This window comes from Lepisma saccharinum, chromosome 14, assembly GCF_977018435.1.
Source record: "Lepisma saccharinum chromosome 14, izLepSacc3.1, whole genome shotgun sequence".
NCBI lineage: Eukaryota > Metazoa > Arthropoda > Insecta > Zygentoma > Lepismatidae > Lepisma > Lepisma saccharinum.
Window position 1 is genome coordinate 54,765,035 of NC_139242.1, and position 22,235 is coordinate 54,787,269.

Genomic DNA, 22,235 nt, shown 5'->3' on the forward strand with positions numbered 1-22,235 from the left:
AATCTCCTGTTAGAACCCTGCCACTTTGCTCTGTGATGCAAATGGTTTTGATAGAAGTTGGAAAAAATCATGGGAAATACATGATTTAATGTGGCTGTCGGAATTATTCCATGTATAACAAGCATTACAGTTTACTCTTGAATAAAATGTTAAAAAACTTGAACGTTCTATGTACACAAACACGGCCTAGAAAAGACAAGAATTTTGGATTTCATGGAATTTTTCGTTGTTTTAGGACATCTTTTTAAAAAAACACGCTAAAAATGGCAACAATTGGCATTTTATGCCAAATTCGCATTATTTCGATATTTTGAACGGGCGAAAAATGTGTCCAGACATCACTGCACATTCATAAACACAACTTCGCACCAATTACCATTTATCACGGTTTTCGCGTTTGTGAAAAATCAATGTCCCTACTAATTAGAAATTACTTTATGGCCACCCCTCGTATAAATCAGTAGATGGAAATTTAGCAGGGCTGGCAGAGAAAAGTCAATTCTTGAAGAAAGTGATTTGCTTTTATGATTGAATGATTCGAGTAAATATATTGAAATATTTACATATTTGTTATTAGTATTTTATTTCATAATATTGGACATTAACTTCACTCAGTGAGAGATTAATGACCATATCTCACGAGTTTAAACAGACAGGATGGAGAATGGCGTTAATTTCATTGCAATACTAGTGTTGCAGTAAATTTGAGGTTGGAAGTGCACTTGCCAATTTTTATAACATTCACCAATGCAGATTTATGTTTCACTTTCTCGTGATAGTATTCAATATATATCCCGTTTGGTTGGATTCTTCTTGATATCTAAGAATAGTGCAATGTCATTGTAAACGTATGTTAACTTGTGCGAACCCAGTAACATCAGGATGATGAAAGAAAACCTTCGTAACCACTGCTACATTAACTAAGGTGAAGTGAGCCAGAAGAGTAATAAAATTCCAGCAGCATATTTGCAGTCTAAAGCTCTTCTTGTTTATGCATGCAATTTTTGTTGGATGTTTCAGTCCAAAGACAAGTGCATGCATGCAATTTCTGTCGCATGTTGTAGTGAGATACTTTGTCGGGTGGCGATATTCAACAAAAATCGTATGTATCACTGGAGCCTATTTGTTTCCATGTTCCTTCAGTTTGTCCAAGAAAATGCCTTACTACGACGTCCGACAACTATCGGACGGCGACGGTGCCACCCGCTCCCATCCCCTCCATCTGTTGACAGTTCTGTCCCCTTACTACTCCCATACGGACAAGAAAAAATGATAATTCAATGCATTTTCCACGTAATATTTAGAGGCTCAACACATTTTTCTGTCCCTCCGGAAATCTCTCTCTCTCTCTCTCTCTCTCTCCCCTGCCATCACTGGTTTCTGGCGCCGTGGTTGTGTTGTGCATAAAAGGGGCCTAAAAGTTGAGGCCAAAACTTAGCAACAAGATTTCTTGTTCCCGTGCAGAGTTCCATTACGATATCTTAAGAAAAAGAAAAAAAAAGAATCAAGACAAAATTCCCTGACTTTTCCCAGTTTTCCAGGTCTGTCGCTACCCTGCATAAGAAGAAAGTATCGAAAGACACACATAAAATGTCGGTGCTTCGTAGTGCGGAGGAAAGGGGGGCACCAAACCACAATCCTGCCCAGGGTGCTGATCTATGGGGCTGATAAGTAACATGTTTTATTGTCTGGCATCTCGTTTCAACATTTGGAACCCTGGAAAACTGAATTCACCTGAATATGTGAAACGACGGCACACAGGTTCAAAGTTGAAACTTACGATTTATCTTTATGATTGTAATTGCAATTATAATAATCTATAAATAATGAAGTAGATTAAAAACGTTCAGGTATGTTTAAAGTAGTCGAGACCGAGACTATGAGATACTACTAAAAAAAATTAAACCTGCAGAAATGAGGTAACGGCGAGGAAAAGTGGTGACAGGCTGCAAGAGGAAAGATCATCCGTGTTAGATGTAGTGAAACAGCAGTATTTGTTGGTGTTTACCATAAATGTGGAAGTACTTCGCAATTAACATAAAATTTCTTGCCCGATCATTTAGCCGTACCATAGAAGTGTACCATTCAAATTCCTTTGAATTATTATTACTTTTCAAACTATATATTTATATTTCACAACTGTATACATAGCTACAGCTCGCTGGCTCGCACATGAGAAGGAATAAATATCCTACCTCCAATTGGTTTGGCTCGTGTCCCTAGGCCACGCAGGAGCTGATCTCGTTCTTCAATGTAAATTAATATCAAGATGTCCGTCAAAATAGATCTTTCTGATAAACTATAGTAGGTGTGATGAATGCAAACAGAGAGTGACATTAGAAGGTCTTGAGCTTATTAATATGCTACACTTGTTGTTCTCTGAATTAATTCATGTTAAAATGGAATTTGAAAATGATTAACTAATAGTTATTGTCAGCTTAAGAGCATATGCGCTAAGAAGGCTACAGAAGCGGCTGCAAGGGCAGGGACCCTCTTTGTATTGATCACGTAAAATTTGAATATCAAAATATTTTTATGTGAAGATGTGGTCCACCCAAATCTTTTGACAGGTATCCAGTAGTTCTCCCATGCAAGGAAGTCTGGTGCTGTCACTGCTGTTTACCTTCTAACTATTCATAGAATGCTTCAAAAGCTGCTTACTTGTAGGGAGACTTCATATCAAAGCAACACACGACACGTGTCTCTTGGTAACTGGATCTCGGCAATAAATGCAACCAACCATTCAGCTTGTGTGTCCCTTGGACTGCATCATGTCGCCCTGGTCTGTTGTTCGCGCATGCGCAGTGAATATTTTGCTTTAGATGGTGTGAAATATCAGTGTCGCTTGAGGATTTCACCAATTTGAACGCAGGCTTGTGTGACATGTTATCCTATAGCTGTGTGAAACGTTGCTGTTGATTGTTCTCTAGAGGTATGTGTCGCTTGTCACTTCGGTCTGCAGCTACAGTGAGAAACGTTGCTGTTGACTGGCTCGTCCCCACGAAAAATGGAACATTCACATCAAGCAACAGGAGCCCATTCAATCTAAAGCAAAACATGCACGAACAACAAACCGAGGCGACACGATACAAGATATTGAGAGAAAGGCCTAGTCCGAGCGACATGCGACACGAGTAGCTTCTTTCAGTCATGAACAAGCTATGAAGATGTAATTGAATTCATTGTCACTCGCCCTCTTAGAGAGAATTCGCATCGAAGCGACACGCAACACATGTCGCTTAGGAACGAGCCAATCAGCAGCAACGTTGTACACTGTACCGGCATGACAGGCCACACAAGCCTACGCTTCATTGGTGAAATCCTCAAGTGACAGTATAACTGAATGTGCAGTGAATTATTTTTAAAATTTAAATATCTACCTTCAGCATAGTTGTCTTACCTCTTTATGAAATAGATCGGTGTTCTCTAAATGTGAATGTATTGCCCAAGCATGTTCTTTATATAGACACAAATTGTACCTTTAAAATGCGTTGAAGTTAGTGTGACTATAATTGAAATTATATTCAGAGATCAAGACGAGAACGAGAGAGCGTTTACATAACTTGGGACAAGAACAAGATTTACAGTTTGAAAGGGGACCAGACTGCCTCACTACCTTTCCCTGTAATTTCTGTAGGGCCTCCCAAGGCACGTATCTAGAAATACACCGAACCAAGTGTGTCAGGAATAATAATATGATGTTTAAGTTAAAATTATATTATCATCACATAAATAAGTAAATAGATCGAATAACAGCACGTATTCATTATCTAGCTTACCTGTAGTTAAGATCGGCATAATTTGCATAAAAACAAGTGGCCTGGCAAAGAAATTCATTTAAATTGATGATGAATTGAATATTTATTGAATAAAAAAGAATGTTAGATCCGGTTGGCGAAAAGTAAAGTTCCTGATAAATATTTTATGCATATTGTTATAAATAGTAGCGTGCAAGCATAAATCTTTGGTACTGTCATTCGAAGCCCCACGATTCCAATCTGCCTTCCAATAAGTTCAAAGAGTGGGCCTTCTCGATGGTACAGTGATATCGTCGTTGCCTTGTAACCAAGCGGTCCCAGTTTCGATACCTGGTGGAGGCACGTAGTGGTTTGGATCTCACTTTAAACTGTAGGTCCAGTCTCAATTAGCCTTTGTGTGCAAAAAGTGGACTTAAAAATAACAAATCAATCAATAAGTTCAAAGGAAATTATAACCATCGGTTATGTAATAAATGTTACCCAAGTATATTTTCATTACTTAGTTTTTACACTTGATAAGTCTTTCTTGGGGAGGGTCCAGATGCCACTCCCCAAATAAGTCCTTGAGTTTCCTCGAAGGAAATAGTAGTACGTAATTATCTCACCTTGTATTCAAGGGGTCTCACGTTCGATCTCCGGTTGAACTACACAGTGGTCTGGATCCCACTTTATCCTGTAGGCCCAGTCCCGATTACCCTCTTTGAGCATCTAATTGACTTAAAACAAACTTTAATTTTGCTATAATTTATGTAAGATTCAATTAGGACAGTCTCTGTATTAATGTATATATCCTTTTGGAAAATAGAAATAAAACAAATGAAACAATGAAAAAATAGCTGGGTGAAGGAAATCAACTTTGGATTTTCCAAAATGGTCTGAGCATGGTCAAAAGCCACCCTCAAGGGAAAAGACAATGCCAAGGGTAGAAGAAGAAAGCCAAGCCACACCTTATGTAGTAAAACCTGGTCAGTCATCTATCAGCAGATGGCTGAACTTGTAGGACTCGAACATCCGGGAACATAGCGAAGGGAAAAGGAGATATCAAAGGCATATTGAGGTCTTGAAAATGTTAGCAATGGCGTATTGCCACAATGGGCCTCTCAATTTGAAAAAAAATAAAAATTAGTTTACACAGGAAGGATGCAAGAAAGCCTTGGAAGGTTAAATTTTTACAGTAACTTAGAATAGGGCTCTATAAGCCGATCCAAAAACTGAGATATTTGACAGCTAATATCTTTAAAAATATAGAAGTGATAAAAAAATTCAATATTCACTGTTAAGATTCATCCTTTCTAATCAATTTACCACAAAAATCATTCAAATATCTCAAATAGTTTTCGAGTAAAAGTGTACTGAATGAAGGTCTCCTTTTCCGCTGCCCATGACATGGTCTCTTAAGGGAAATACCTGCTGTGACACCCATGTCACGGTCCATCCTTTAAGAGTTGAACAAAAAATAATAATAATAATTGATGTGGTACTCCTGTAACTATGCAACTGTGTTGTTGAAAATCATTCAATAGTTCAGCCAATTGGTTCAAGCAATTTTTACGTAACTTACTTGCTTGAATTTATGAACCACAAAAGACCAGTTCTTGAGAAACTATAACATTTTTTTTCTGAAAAAATCTGGAAAGAACACAAAAAAAACAAGGAAAAAATGTCAATGTTGTTGTAATTCCATTTTTTGGGGGACACCATAATTTCCCTTCCCGCAAGAAGGCAATACTTTGAGGTGAGGTAAAAAAGCAACTGTCTACAGTAAATAGTTGTTCTACAATTTTTTGTGCATATCTGCCCATTTGAAGCAAGTGCTTGAAAACCTTCTGAGACAAGAGACTTAGAGGCAGAAGAGACATCCATCCAATAAAGGTTAAATGATGACCTGATGAATATTTCCATATTTCCTTTAACTATGAATATCTAGCACTTTTGAATTGCTAGAATTGAGGTGGGATACCAATTTTTATTACATGAACGAGTGTATTATATGAATGTTCTTGAATGTTAGTCTCATTTATTAGTTATGCCCAGATAACTAAATTCAGAATTTATTTTACTTATCTTTGCGAATTTTACTTTTATTCTACTTTTTGTTTTAAGAATACTGTTATGTTTACTTATGAAAATGATAGAATAGTAAAAGAACAGTCATTTACAAAATCCACTTATGCTGCATATTACAATGGGAGTGATGAAAATTATTCTTCTTTTTAAATTTTGCAGGATCTACCAACATTTGAATAGAATTGGTTGCCAGTATCATCAACCTGTACTAATACATCAGTACTAGTATATTCCTAATGATTTGATTGTGTTTAGCTTGAATTGCACGTTAAGTACCTGTTCATTTCAATAGAATTGAAATGCACTCTAACACTGAACAAAGTTTGTGATCTATTTCTCATTAGCAGCTAAACACATCTCTTTATGTAGATTACTAAGTTATATAAACTTTCATGTTTTGAGGAATGAAAGATGTGCTACAGCACAAGTAGTTTCCGCCACTGATATCAATAGAAACAAAATGCCACTTTTTCGCTTTTTTTCCTCTTTTTATATTAAATTTTTTTAATTAAAAATACTATCAACAAATGTGGTCTCCTAGGAAATGAAAACACTCCAAACATAAACAGAACAATGTTTTGGCATATTTTTGTCTGATATATAATTCTCCAATACTTCTTTCCATTCCATTGTGATCCAGAATGGCAAAAACTGGATTCTTTTTTATTTTGATTGAGGGGAAAAAAAAACAAGTTACACAAAGAAATTGATTATGTACTACTTCTTGTTATCGAACTCCAAAGATTGTCTTTTGTGAAAATGAAACTTTCATACTACATTTTGCACTTATTTTTAAAGATATTTTGTAACAATTATATTTTTGCCAAACAACATAATTGTGTTGTAGACTCATAATCTCTCACGAATTATCACACAAAAAAGTCTACCTCTGCATTAAATATAGTTTTTGATTTATTTTGGACTTTACTGAAGAAGAATTTTGCTAGTTTACTGCACTTGACTTATCTAGATTATTTCCGAATTTTGCTCTGCTATTGAAGGTGACCAGATGTATTGTATTAGCTGGGACAGTCCCTTTTTTCGAGTCTGTGCTGTTTTTTTGTTTTCTTTTAACATAAACAGGATGCTAAACTGTCCCTATTTTTGCAACTGACTCAATGGCATAGAATTACTGGAGCAATACACCTTCTCTACTATTACTATGAGCTATGGCATAGTAACATTGAGTCATTCACATCTGGGTGGGTACAGCTAGTGTGTGGTTTATATTAGAGATCTGCACTACTGCAGTTATGTGGAAGCATAAGAAGTGATTGATGTGCAGACTTTTGTCACTCTGCACACTGGTAAGAAGCAACCAGCAGCAGGTATGTTTTGAACACACACTTAGCAAACGTGTAGTGCTTTGCAGTATATTGTCATCTTCAAATATTTGTGACATTTATTCCTCTATACAAATGCCACCAACAATTCTGAATTGCAAATACATATGCTTCCATTGTAAGGAAATCACTGCAGTGTGGTTCTGCTAGAAGATTATCTCTCAGTCATCATCATCCTTTACATTTTCCTGCCTCTGGCTGGGTTGGCATAGACGTCAAGCCTCTCCATTTTTTCCTGGTCTTCCACCACTCCTCTCTTTCCATGGTGTTCCAATCTTGTCCTCTTCTCCTAACACACTCTGCTCTTTCCACCATCTTGGTCTTCCCCATTGCCTTATTTCCACTCCTTGTGCATTGTAAGCTCTTACTGGTAGTCTTTCTGCATCAATCCTCTTCATGTGTCCGAACCATCTCATCTGTGCCTGACCTGAAGCATCACCCCCCCCCCCCCAGTCTGTCGGATCTCCCTCATTCTTTATTCCTTGCCTTTCGATATAAACTTTGAAAGCTATGTTGATTAATAACGTGAACTTTAATCAAATGTGTATAAACTTTTACAAAATGTTATTTGAAAAGATGGATGTACTGAAGATCAATGTGCATGCTGTAAAATGGGAGTTGCTAGTGTAACAAGTCATTTATTCACCCCCACAGTTTGCCCTGCTCCCATTTTCTTTTTCCACGAAGACCCAATTTATGATAATTACGCTCTGCCATGTAACGTAACTGTTCTTTTCATGTGTCCGTAATGAATGGTGGTGCATTATGCAATTCCACAAAACGTCCTTTGTGTAAAAATCTAGTGAAGATAGGAATGATCAAATTAAGCATTTCTTTGCAATTGGGTTAATTATATAAATATTAACAATATCTCTGAAGACTGTGTTAACGAGATCTATGTAGATGTGTCATCCTTCTGCAGCAAAGTATTTTAAAAAATTGAAAACTGTTGCTGAATAGAAGACAAATTTCTTAAAAATAATTTCAGCTGGCTTGAAAAAAATGGTGTTAGTGGTTGATTTTTGTTCTCCACACATTAGAAATCAGTGACGAGGTCCTAGGTTCAGTTCTGAAGAAAGTAGCAAAAGCAAAAAATTGAAGAACTGGGCCAGAAAAATATGTCCAAGGAACTAATATTCGACACCAGAGTGCATTTCAAGGATGGAAAGGAAAGAACTATTGAATAATTATTATTTAATGTTTTAAAAATACATTAATTTATCTTGAAATTGATTTGGTATGAAGTACTTTTCTTTACTGGCATCAGACATTTATTGTGCACAAGTTGATTGTCACTATCATTATTATTTAATCTATTTCTGATAACGTATTTCAGTCTTCAAAGTGTCTTGTTTAGTTTTTCTGTGCTCCTCAGTGTTTTTGAAATAGGTCATTAACTATCCTTTTGTATACATATCTAAATAACCGACCTTACATCAATTCTGTGGATCTAAAGTGTTCATTTTTCCTTAAAATTGTCCATTTTACAAATTTATATGGATTTAACAGTCAAATAGCAAGCTCCAAATTTTTGCCGTTCTTGATCACTGTGGATTTTTATGCCTTGTGCAGTTATATCAAGTGACATGATCTTAAGAGTACTTAAAAAAAAATGGAAAAAGGAATGCTTCCATAAGTACCAACTTGCATCCATCCAATACATGGGCCCCAAAGATCTATCTATTGTTTGGTGGTTCTACCTTGTCCTTGTTTAGTTTTAATATTCTGCTATATTTTCTTCCAGATTTGACTTTACTATGATTATTGCTAGTTTCTTCATATTGTTTGCTGTTGGATTTAGTTGACAACTGACCCACCTTTGAGGAACCTTCCTGACATTATATGAAACATTAGTTAAGCGTTTCACATATTAATGATATGTAGGTACACATGGCAAGAAAATACCAGGCAATTTCATTTCAATACTGAATTACTGGAAGTCAATGTTCAAGTAAGCAAATTTTGATCTACATGGAACTCCTTGCTTTCTTCTTTTCGAAATTACATTTTCTTCCACTCCTACCAATTCATTCATTGTGCCATGCAATTTTTTGACGAGTGATCATCAAGTGGCTTTTTCACGCCATGTACTGGCTCTGTGAATGTGCGATTTTTCTATAAAACCACTCTTGATATATTGACTATGGCACAGAATGATTTTTCAATTACCAATTTTACACAGGGTTGGGCACAAAAAAACAGTCCGCCTTATCTTGTCAGACATTCACACTTCTTGGTCTCAAACTATTTCTTCTACATTCGGCCATTCTACTCCTCTCCCCATCTGGCCACGTCACATCACCCTCCCTCCATAGCTGCACCTCTTCTAGTTTTCTTACACACATTAATTTAGGAGAAAGTTTAGTTTCAGACCAAGTGATATAAGGTGGGCTGGTTTTACATGCCCAACCCTGTATGAAACTGCTTCAACTGAACTACGTGACAAATTATTTTTGTCTGGAATTTCACACATTTTGGTCAGATTTTAGTATACATCAACATTTATATAAGGACAAAATGTTTCTCTACATCAAATTTCATCAATGCATACATATGTTCAACAACAGCTTTCCACGGTCAAATCAAGGCCCTGGGATACTAGATGCTAGCTGAACAAGTTTAAAAAATGAAAGAACACCTACTTACCTGCTGGTATGGTAGAGGGACAATCTATATAGATACTAATTTTTGAAGACTTCCATTAAGATTAAAACTGTTTTCATTGGATTTGCAATGGTAATTCAAAATATTGTACATCATATGAATATTATATGAAATTACTCTACACAAATTAGCATGCAAGTTTTGTCAGCATCAGAATCTAAAAACTCTATCACCTCTACAGAGTGCAGAATGTATTTTTTGGTTCTTACAGCTAAGTACCAAGTAAAAATTAAAGAATAATCATTATAAAATTGATTCCATATGTTTATTTATATTTCACTGTATACAACAATGCTTTTTGTTTGCTTTTTTATTTATTCATGAAAAAATTACAGAGAGGAAAATGCTGAACTACAAAAAAACAAGACTGCTCCACAGGCGCTTGCAAAATGAATATGTACAGTTGAGGATGTGAAAAATGCTGGGTTTTACAGACACCTGTGCTATAAATGCACACAGTATTGGAATTTCACTTGGAACCTTTCTAAACAATTTCCTCGGGTTAAGTTTGCACTTTTTAACACTTCGGCCCCCTACAGACTGTTCATTGCTTTTTATTATTCTTTGTTTTGATACTGTATTTTTTTCTGTAGCATTGGAATTCTAGGTGGGTTATATGCTAAATATGGCATCAATACCTTGGTGAAAGCTCACTCATTCTTTTAATCGCACACTCGAATATACACATAAAAATGCCAGGTCTACCAAGATATGCTACAACATTAACACTAACACAATGCTGCTAGAATTTTTTTCACCAAGTAAAAATTTAAATTTCTCAAAATGTACAAACACATTAATGAAATTCACAACTAGAATCAGGTATAATTACACACTCACACATAAAAACTGTTTTAATAAAGCGCCATGATTGGGATCTAAATTTAAAAAATACCAAAAAATTATTGTTTAAATGTTCTGCACAGCTAGTGCATTTTTTTCCCTATTTGTGGTATCTTTACAGAAACTCATCGGTTGGCCAACAAAACCTTCTGTTTCACAACCATACAGCCAAACATACAAGAATGGCATTTCTGTCATTGCACGCACATAAGACAAGCAACCGAATGCTTTATGTTCATGCTCCCAATCATGCAACATACACTCATAGAAAAAAACTCATTCTTTCATTCATGTAATAAAAGCAAATCACAGATCAGGAAGAGTATTTGTGTATTCAACTTTTAAATCCACTCACACCACTTTGCACTCACGTGAAACAGAAAGTTATTGTCTTGTTCTTGAAACTTACTTACAAGGAAAAAGTTATTACAGTAAATAAATGACAAATTATTTCTTTCCTGTTCCAAGGGACTACGTTTTAATTATTATTATTATTATTGTTACTTTACAACGATCACATGATACTGAAACAGTGATACAGTATGAAAACATATCTCAAGGAAAATACTTTTAAATTATTGATATTAATTACTCTTCATGGACTGTCATAAGTTATTTCTTTGAAAATAAAATACAAAATATGATTTGCACAAATTCCAAGCTCTGGCCTTTTAACTAACATAAAAAAATAATTCTTGTACATGCACTTAGTACCAAAGCAAGAGCTTGATTCAACTTTCTGCACAAACTTGCAGAAGCCATGGAGTGCAAACAATGTGTTTGGAGGCCAGCTAGCCAAATATATACATATATAAAAGATAAAAATTTCTGCACTTGTCATAAATTAGCCATATATAATATTTCTTATTTGCAAAAAAAATATATTTATAACCAAAAAATAAAGATAACAAAACAAACTTTTTTTTTTAGAAGTTTGATATAAATCCACCTCTTCAACTCTTTTTGTGTGTAATTTAAATTCTGAAAAGACCACAAATCCAGCCACCACTCACATTGTCTGCATCTGTTTGTGTACAGTCAAAATACTAATCTTAATAGTGACTGCCAGCAGTCCTGCCACTAGCTTTGGCCAGCACAGGTTCTCTGATTTGTGTTCTGAAAATGTGTCAAAAAAATGCTTCCCAAAATATTTATGTAGATGCATATTTCTACATATACCAGCATTTTTCAAAATCTCAACTGCACACAAAACCCTCAAAAAGGAAGGTGTGGCGTCAGTTAATGGTATAAATTCCGTTTGAAGGAGGGCAACATCGTCAAAATACCTACAGCTGGCTGACCCCAAAGAACACACTCTGCACTCTTGGCTAATGTTTCTCCTCACAAAAATATTACCTGAACACACAACTTCTGTACCTTCAACATAATTCCACATATCATACAGACTTCATTTTCACACCAACCATGCACTTTATTTTTTTTAAAAGGTATAAAAGGATGCATGATTCTCAACTTCAGCCTTAGTATCCCGACGAAGACCGGAACAATATATTCAAGAGACCGTTTTCGCTTGCCTCCAGCGAAGTTCCCAGCTAAAACCTTCTGTGCAAAAAATTACAAGCCCTAACTGGTATCACACTCACTGCAATGTGTCAACTGAGATCTAGTATAATTATTTTCGTCACTGATTGAACTTGTTAAATATAGGCTTTTCATACAGGGGGGGAAATTGTGCAAAAATTGAAATCATATTACAAACGTGCCACGAATCACCAGGATCCATGATCACTTAGTAGTCCGTGAAACTGCCTGAGATTGTATATGTATCTGTACTTGTACCTACCATGGTACTGTTTAACCTGCGTCAAGGCATTATGTACCACCCTACTGTCCACAGGTTGTACGAAAATCACTGCAAACCTACATATCACATAAATAAAATCTTTTTCATCAGTGGCTGTTCAATACTCTTATTATTCTTAGTGACTAAACTTGGCCCATCTGAACACAAATGCCGTAAATAGCATTTATTCCAAGTTGTCTCTAATTACACATAGGCTACCAAAAATGTTGCACACTGTGGGAATGAGCAATGAACGGCCTGGAAACAGGTTCATATGAAATAGCATTAAGTTATGCCTTTCCAAGGACCTAACCTGCTTCTGAATCACTGGACTCGGATGAACTAGAGGATAAACTGGAACTACTGGAATCTGAGTCAGAAGAACTCGAGCTGGTAGCCGAAAGCCTCGACGTTCCTCCCACATCAACCGATTTGTTCTCTTCTGAAAAAATAAAACATATACATATATGCACACAAACTGATATATGCCTGTCTACTTCAAACAAAATATCTAGAAAACTTTACCTATTTGAGGATCTGTAAATAGGGAGGGGCCAATAAGAAATTGTTGCCAATAATGATGAACTACCCATATAAAATTTACTGATACTGTAAATATACCTTGAGGAACATGATTGGTTCATTAACCTCGATAATTTTAATGTTTGTAACCAGGGGGCTTAAAAAAAGAGAAAACTTTATTTAGATGTGCATTTTGCAAAACAATGGATTGTATCGGAAAAATCTGTAAATTTTATCAATACACCAATATCAACTGATTTTGATAAGAGTACAAATTAATCTGTTCTACCCCTAAATTTTGAGTAGTGACTAGTGTCTCAAAGGTGAGAAGATAGTAAAATTCAGGAAAATGTAATATGGTACATGTAAAGTGTATAATGTGGGAAATCTGTATACACAATGGAACCACGATTTACATTCCTGTATTTTACATCCCCCCCATCATACAAAATGTTTCAAAATTTTCAATTTTTTTTTCTCTCTCTCCACCTTGCTCCCCTCAAAAATATAAACTCTAGGTTTGTCTGCTTTTTACACATACTAAATAAACTAACGATTTCCATGAAAAAGTTCCAACTGTCGTTACACTGAACAGGAATAGTGCACATCAGTATATCAAACATTTAAGCAGACTAACAACCCAAATTGATAACTAAGAGACTTGGGAGCAACATTCGTAAGGAGTCTTCTCCAAAATGCTTCATACGAATCTTGATTGCATCATCCCTCATATAGGATTGCATAACTTTCAAGTCAATAGCAATTTATATTCTTGTACTAAATTACCTAGATAATTATGAGCTTGAGAGCGTGTAATTTTTGAGCTATTCAAAGTTTTAATGAAGGCATAAATTTAACGCACCTATGCAGTATTTCTAGGTTTGGTGCGCAAAAGTCTTCAAATATTCAAATACACATTTCTTATGGAAAGCATATTTGCTCATACATATTATTATCAAGTTTTATTACAGTGGACTATACAGATTAAAATTAGCCAATGTTTTTTCACTTCAAAAGCAACATACATACCTTTTTTTGGTGTTTTCTTTCCAGTTCCTAACTGCCCTGTAACATCTTGCAACCTTTTTTCTAACTCCTGTTTCTTCTCAGCCATTTGCTCATCCTTAGATTTTCCTGACGGCTTCTTGTCTGCAATTAACAAAGCAAAAAAATATAGGTTTCTTGTTTGATAGAAAGTTCACAAAATAGATGAAAGAAAACTTGCAACTTACACAGCGTTTTATTCCAAACAGGTTTGCATGGGATATTTGCACCACATTATTTTTTACCTCTGATTTGTGAGGAGAGAGAAACGAAGATCCCAAAAGACATACAACCACAGTATGCCTGAAATTGTGTAAAATCTACCACAGATCTAAACTGTGGAGGGGGTAAAAATTAGTTTCATAGCCTAGTGATCAAGAATTGATACACAATGTCAAATGTCAAAGACACTTTTGTGTGTGATCGAAACAACAGTTTTGATCCCATGTTGAACTGCAGTTCTAATATAACTTTTTAGCAAGTTACAATGCATGTCCCGTGTGCTATTTCATGTAGTCAGTTCAGCTGAAACATATGACCATATATGAGGTTGGAAATAAAAAATTACATTTTGAAACACCACTTCATGTACGGTACCAAGCATATGTGCAAAATATAGCTGAAACAAAAAGATACATAACTTTCCATTATCATCATATTTATGTACAAACAGTTCAAGTTACATGGAGCTGAAGCAACAAGAGTGAGTTTTTAAATGTACTGATCCTTGTAAAAATTAATCAATATGTGGCATTTACTTCCTTTTATGTATGCGAGTACAGGGAGGCAAGTTTCTTCCAATTAACCAGAGAAGTGTATTATGTATCACATGTTATATTATCGTATTGCACCGTGTCCCCATCTAATTACTCCTGTACAGGTTTGTCATCATAAGTAACTAGGCATCTTCCATACAGGTTTGTCAGCATAAGTAAACAACTTGCCATCTTCATTTTTGGGGTACCAAACAGCAAAGCTGAAAAAAGTACCCTTATGCAATGGTTGTGTTTGTATGGCATCTGTTCAAGTGAACTATCGAAACCACAGAAATTGAAACAGCTATAAAAACAAAATTTGGTGAACTGATCACTGGACAGAAACAACTAATATCATCCCAATATGATACAAGGATCATTTCAAAAAAAGTTATTATATGCTCACTAACAATCTACTTAGATTATTGTGGAGGACAAGGTCACTGCATTCCTTCATAATAGTCCCCGGCCAAATTTGTGGCAATTTTCCCCTGCTGTCAGCTGAATCGTTTTATTGTATATCACTGAGAAACCAGTGTATGGCCTGCACTGTCATCGATGGTCTTGAATAGGGATGGATGATATTGGAATTTTGATATTGTAATATATCGTCAAGAAAATATAGTCTCAGGCGATTAGATACAATATTTTTTTCATACCGTGATATCGGCGATATGTCATCTCCACGGTATATATCGCCAAATATTGTGATGATATATCGCTGACAATACGTATCGCTAAAATATTGTGACAAGAAATCACCAACACGATATGTATCGCCAAAATACTAGTCTTGAAGAGGTGTAATCGTAGCTTTCAAAACAAGCCATAGTCGCAATGATCTACATTCAGGACTATAGTGTGTTGCTCTAGCACATCCCAAGCTCACCGATCAAGCAGGTGGCCACCTGAATTTGCAGTATGGAATCTTGGGTTGTGGTGCAGCAGGATCCAGTCTTGCCAGAAGAGTTGCTCGTTTCTGGCTAATTGCTGATGAAGGCAATTCCCAACCTGGACCTGTACCAAATGTTTTACACACACTATAAAAACGTATTTCTCTCGTCATTCCATTTTGCTGATACAAATAATACACCCTCAAAATTTGCATTATGAACTGGAATATTAAACAAATAATCACCATAACTTGAAATCTGGGTGTTCAAGGTAAGGACTATCTCACCATACAGTAGTTTGAATTTGAAAAATGTGTAGTGTGTAGCTTCACTGTATTTAACACACATGTAGAAACGTGCAAACAAACTATTTATAGTCATAGTCATAAATTGACATAATGTTCTTCCTATATTCATGTGAAATTCGACATTGACACAGCGTCAAGAGGACAATTGGGAAGCTACTTGAAAAGAAGTAGCAGGCTCTGGTCACGAAAGCCAGAAAACAGTGGGGATGGGATTCGATGCGCTGGCCACGCACCAATGAAAAGCCACAGTGGCAGGCCTTGGCCCTCCGAGGGTAGAGTTCTATATTCATGTGAGAACAGCAAAAAATTATGTAAAACGAAGAACAGGCCCTTACCGCTTGAAACCCCAACAAATAAAACAGTGCTTTTGAAAACACCGTAGATAAAGTTGATAAAAGGATTACTCATTTCTGAAAGTGAAAAAAAGGGGGGAACTAATATTTTTCCAATGTGCTTCTAAATCACTGGAAATGTGTGACAAGAATTAAACTATCTATGCTTAGAGTCAATAAATGAATTTATAAACCTATTTTAGCAAATATTATGCACTACTGTTCACATTCTTTTTTCAGTACGGTAACCATACTGTTGAAGTACAGTAGCCAGACAGTAGGTCTACAACTGAGTTTCAATACATTTCCTAGTTCACATTAGAAGACATTTGAGTTTGCTTTTAAGCCCATGTCATTCACAGAAAGGCTAATCGGGACTGGACCTACAGTTTAAAGTGGGTTCTGAACCACGATGTGCCTGCGCTGAACTTTCGAACTAGAAGATATTTGAAAACAGTAAAACTTGATTACTGTAATCATTACAATTTTTCAGCAGAAAGTTGTATTTAGGGTGGTTTTTAGTTAAATTACTTTGTTCTATTTACACCCTGCTTTACAATCAAAATATTGAATCAGAATGGGAAACACTTTGGATTACCTCAAAACAAGAAATTCCACCTAGGTATTACAGTGGTCCCAAAACTTTGCAGATTATAGCTACAGTCTTTGTTCTAGCACAACAAAATTTTTCCTTTTGCATTTCGGAATCAAAATGAATTTCACTATTGAGTTTGAGAGTGCAATCCATTCACTTGTAACTTCAAAGATTTCTGTTTGTTCAACTGAAACACGTATTTTCCTCATTCATATTATGCGATGCTCAAAATGTACCACATTTATGATATTTTTTTTCTTCCAAATTCCTTCTTAGACTTGTAAAGACTAAAATGTAGACATGTCCAGGAAAAAGAACATCTGGTAACCCTATATTTAAGAGTACAAATGCAGCGAAGCTAAACTTTTGTGGAATGAAATCAGATTCAAATGCTCAGCAGTTCCTCAAAAAAAATCTGTAACCAATAAACTGGGAAATATGCCAATGTGCTGGAGCATATTGATTTCAGCCTGTGTATGGGACCAGTAGCCACTCACCATCGTGAGGAAACTGGGGAGCTAAAAATGAGTAGCGTAAACTGATCATGGAAACCTACAATAACGACTGAGGGTTTGTCATGCTGATCACACGTTACCCGGTAACTAGTTGGATGATCTTCCACCTTGGCAGGTGGGAGTGAGGCCAGCAGTCGGTAGGCAGACCCTGGCCCTCACAGGCTGTTGCACCAGTTTTTTTTTTTTTTTTTTTTTACTGGAGCATATTGCAGTTACAGTTAAATGTAGAACTTACTTGTTATGAGAAAATTATTTTGTTTGCAACTAAAAGTTGGTTATAGACTTAAGATAACACAAAGTAAAAAATATACTAAATTATTTCTTTTAATACAAAACCTCTCTAAATGAAATATGCAGGGCATTCTTTCTATGCTTAAAAGAGTAATCACAAAACTTAAACTTCTACATGTAACAAAGTTATAGGCCATTTATATCTACTTTATTAGACAGCTATAACTGAAAATACAATAAAAGTATATGCATGAATAATTTACCACTGGAACATTCTACACAACATCCAATAAATTCAAAATTTAGGAGCAAGATGATCATAATTGCCGACAATTTGTAACTGGAGTAACAATATGGTGACTGAGGAATTATACCCATAATTGTGTTACAATGATAGGAGTGTATCTTTCCCAATATTGGAAAAAATTGTTAAAACAGAAATTAAAGACAAAAGTCACAAAGGTTGCAAAAGTAGTTATCACTTTTCACATTGAAACATTTTCTCAAATCCTATTTACTATTCACCAACAATGCATTTATTGCTATTTTCCAATATTACACATACATCCCTCCCTCAAAATTAAATTTCAAGAGGCTCAAAACTCATCAAAAAACTAGAACTTCATTGGAAAAAGGAATGTATACAAGTCGATATGAAAATGCTTGATAGTTGGAATGAGGAAATCTGAAGTGCAGGAATGAAATTCAGTGCAGAAAAGAGCAAGGTGCTAATAACAAGAAACAGCCAGAAATGAACAAAGAATAAAGATAGATGCCGAAGAGTTGAGGGTAGTGGGGATCTTCAAATATCTAGGAAGCATAATTGAGAGAAGTGGAACAATAGATGAGGAGGTAAACAGAAGAGGACAAATGGGTGGTGGACTATATCAAAATGTTTGAAGATTAATATGGAACAGGGATGTACCTATGAAATTCAAGAAGGTAATATATAACACATACTATGTGCCAATAATTACGTATGTAGCAGAGACTTGGACAATGACACAGAGAGAGAGAGAGATAGAGAGAGAGAGAGAGAGAGAGAGAGAGAGAGAGAGAGAGAGAGAGAGAGAGAGAGAGAGAGAGAGAGATAAAAAAAAAAAGGATGCAGGCAGTGCAGTTGAAATTTTTAAGGAGTACATTGGGGAAGACTAGAAGGGATAGAATAAGGAGATCCGACACACATTGGGGTGGTGAAGCTTGAGGACAGAATGGATCAGGTACAGATGAGATGGTTCGGACACAAGAGGAGGATGGGTGCAGAAAGATTGACAGTAAGAGCTTACAATGCACAAAGAGTGGGAGTAAGGCCAAGGGGAGACCAAGATGTTAGTGGAAAGAGCAGAGTGTGTTAGGAGAAGATGACAAGATTGGAATACAGTGGAAAGAGAGGAGTGGTGCAAGACCAGGAAAAAAATGGAGAGGCTTGACTTCTATGCCAGCCTAGCCAGAGGCAACAAACGGCAAAGAAGGAGGATGATGATGATGATATGGAAATGAAATTACAAGAGCGAGCGAGCAACAATCAACAATCATTAAGAAAAATATATTCAGCTCCTGGACAATAAAGATCCAGGTGAGTAGATAGAGGGAAAATGACTTGGGTAACACTGCCGACTTAAAGATTCCAGAAAACATCAGGACAATAACAACACCACAAATGTCAATTTCATACATCTTAATTGCCATACATATGACTTAAAATTAAATCAAGTAAGCATTAGCTCAAAATACTTATTACGATCTAAAATCTTTAGAAAATCTCATTCTTCAACATTTAAATATTTTGTCAAATTGGAACCCTACCCTTCTTTCAAAATTAAGATAATGGGATTTAGAAATAGGAGCTAAATGATAGAGAGAGCATACTTCTTGTATTATTGGCATTCCTCATGACTTATGTAAACAGATAGTGACACATACCAGAGATTTGGTTCAAACAATCTTAAAGTATTTTGACAAGGCATGAAACAATTATATTACTGATATTGGGATCAAGTAAACTAATGAACAGAGTTGAAATGCTACTAATTATTATAATAATTTGGTGTGTAAAGAACTATGTTCAAAATGTAAATTCTAGATTTGAGAATGATTCATGCATTGTTTTGTAAGGGGGAAGAAGGGAATTACCGAAATGAACAAATTTACAATGTTTAAGGTACTTCATGTTGAGGGGAATAAACAACACGGTTGAGAATATGAAGTAAACGAGTTACTAAAGATATATCCGCGAAACTTACTTTTAAATGTTCTATTAATTTCAGGGGGGTGAGGGGGTGGATATACTGGTTCCCTGCCCTGGTTTTCTATAGACTGTGGTGGTGAATTTGTCGTCCCTCCTTTTGATGGCTAGATCTAGGAAGTTAAGGATGCCTTGGTTTTCCCGTTCTATTGTAAATTTCAACCTGGGGTGAGGTGAATGTTGCTAAGTTTTTTCATGAGTAGATCTATTTCCTCTTCCCTTTTGTAAACAACCAAGGTGTCATCTGCCATATCATATGTATCGGAGTTCTGGTGAGTGAAGAATATCTTTTTTAGCTAGGTTCATGACAATGTTTGCTATGGGAGCAGACAGGGGGTTGCCCATGGCCAAACCTTCTGTTTGTATGAAATACTGGTCTTGAAATTGAAAATAGTTGTGCCTGAGGCAGATTACCAATAACTTTGATACCTCTGACACTTCTACTGGTGAGACCTTATTGGCAGAAAGCCATCTTTCCACTGAGGTGAGGGCTAGGTCGATTGGGATGGAGTTATACATGTCAACTATATCTATGCTGGCAATTTTGGCATGGTTGGCTTGTACCCTTGCGGTAGTTGAGGAAACAACAAGAGGAACCGGAAGTCGTGGCAGAGGCCACTGAAATTACCGTATTTACTCATGTATAATGCACACTTTTTTTTCCAAAATTTTTGCCGCCAAAAACTGTGGTGCGTATTACGCACGGAATAATTCAGACAGACAACATGAAACTGTACAGGGTCATTCCATGATTTTGGGTCATTTGCATTGATTTTTCATGTTTACGGAACCCTATCATGTTATACGTTGTAAAGCTTGAATCCTGTAGTTTCTGAATATGGAAACAGTATTCCATACAAGATAACGACACTAATGTGAAATGCGGTTGAAATAAGTTCAAAAAATGAAGAAACGTTCTGATTTTTATGGCACTTTGGATGAAAGAAAACAAGGAAAAAGATAATAAAAATTAAAATGTATTACTGACCAAATAATATGACATACATGGAGTGTGTAAATTCCTTAATGGAAGAAATCTTGTGCTGCTAACTGCTAATCTGAAAGGTCCTGAATGTGCCTCATGTAAATGTTACATGTCCGGAAAGAAAAAGTATATATTTTGAAAAAGAAGGAATGAGCAATTGAATAGGTATGACGTCATTCACTCTTGATCAGCATAGCAACAGATTTAAAACCTTCAAACTAAGAAAGCCATTTCTTGAAACTGGATTGTACTGCGCATTATATACGAGATATAATTTTTTGTCACTTTTACCCATCCAAAACCAGAGTGCGCATTATACACGCGTAAATACGGTAATAGAACATTTACAAGTAAGTTTCGCGGATATATCTTTAGTAACTCATTTACGTTTTATATTTAAGGTACTATTGAAGTGCACCAGGTACGGCAAATTTTATGTTGATGTGTTAACATACCAGGAGAGTTTTTGAATAAATTCAAAATTTCAAGGCAAATAAACACTATAGAATAACTATTTCTCTGATTAGGGCCCCTTTCACATGATTGGAAACTTGTCACCAGCAATGCAATTGCTCACTTCAAATCCCCGTTGAAGTAACAAAAAATATTTAACATTTAATAAAAAAAGAGTTAATTATTATCTTCCAGCCGTTGCTTCAAATGGGGGTTTCACATGTGTCCATTGGTCACCACAAATGAATGACCCCTTAACTTTTCCCATGGTTACAAGGCCTCACTGAACTCTTCATTTCTGAACATCATTTCTCTTTATGAACTGAAATGCAGACAGAACAGCAGAAGCAAAAAATTTAGGAAGAGCCACAGCTGGCTCGGCAGCTCAGTTGGTTGAGCAATGGCCAGAAACCCACATTTTTAACTCCTGGTTGAGTCAGCATTTTTCGCATAAATTTCTATGAAATATCATTATTTCTCCATTGTAAACTTTAGCTAGAAGTCACTTAATCTGGCAGATTTATATTGTTGCCTGGCGACTGTGACATGAAAAAGTTACAAACAACTTCCTGGCTTCTTCTAGGACATCTTGACCAATATGGAAGTCACGAAGATTTGTATAGATGTCTTTCGTGAAACTTTCTGCATTGGGGGAAAAAAAGGACTTACCTCTAATGTGTGCATGGAGAAGTGTTGCCTCCCCATCCCTAACCATGAATCTTTCTTTCACCCTACAGCCCATTGTGTTCGTCAAGTCTCAAGTGTTGTCTGAACTTTTATGTAGTTCCATTTTTCCCTTCTTCTTGGCATTGCAGAATGGTCAAATGCTTTATATGTGGATGTTATTTCCATGACTGATTTATGTGAAGAAGAGTCTT

General features: G+C 35.9%; 1 protein-coding gene across 5 annotated transcripts in view; it reads right to left on the reverse strand.

The window, feature by feature from the left end:
- LOC145998897 (bromodomain-containing protein 3-like) overlaps window positions 1–22,235 on the reverse strand; it is a 165,140-nt gene that overhangs the window by 39,650 nt on the left and 103,255 nt on the right. For all 5 annotated transcript variants that reach the window (XM_083135628.1, XM_083135627.1, XM_083135631.1 and 2 more), the window contains 2 exons: window positions 14,031–14,150; window positions 12,793–12,921 (listed from right to left, as the gene is read on the reverse strand). In XM_083135628.1, coding sequence (XP_082991754.1) covers window positions 12,793–12,921; window positions 14,031–14,150 — 249 coding nt within the window. The remainder of the gene's footprint in view (window positions 1–12,792; window positions 12,922–14,030; window positions 14,151–22,235) is intronic.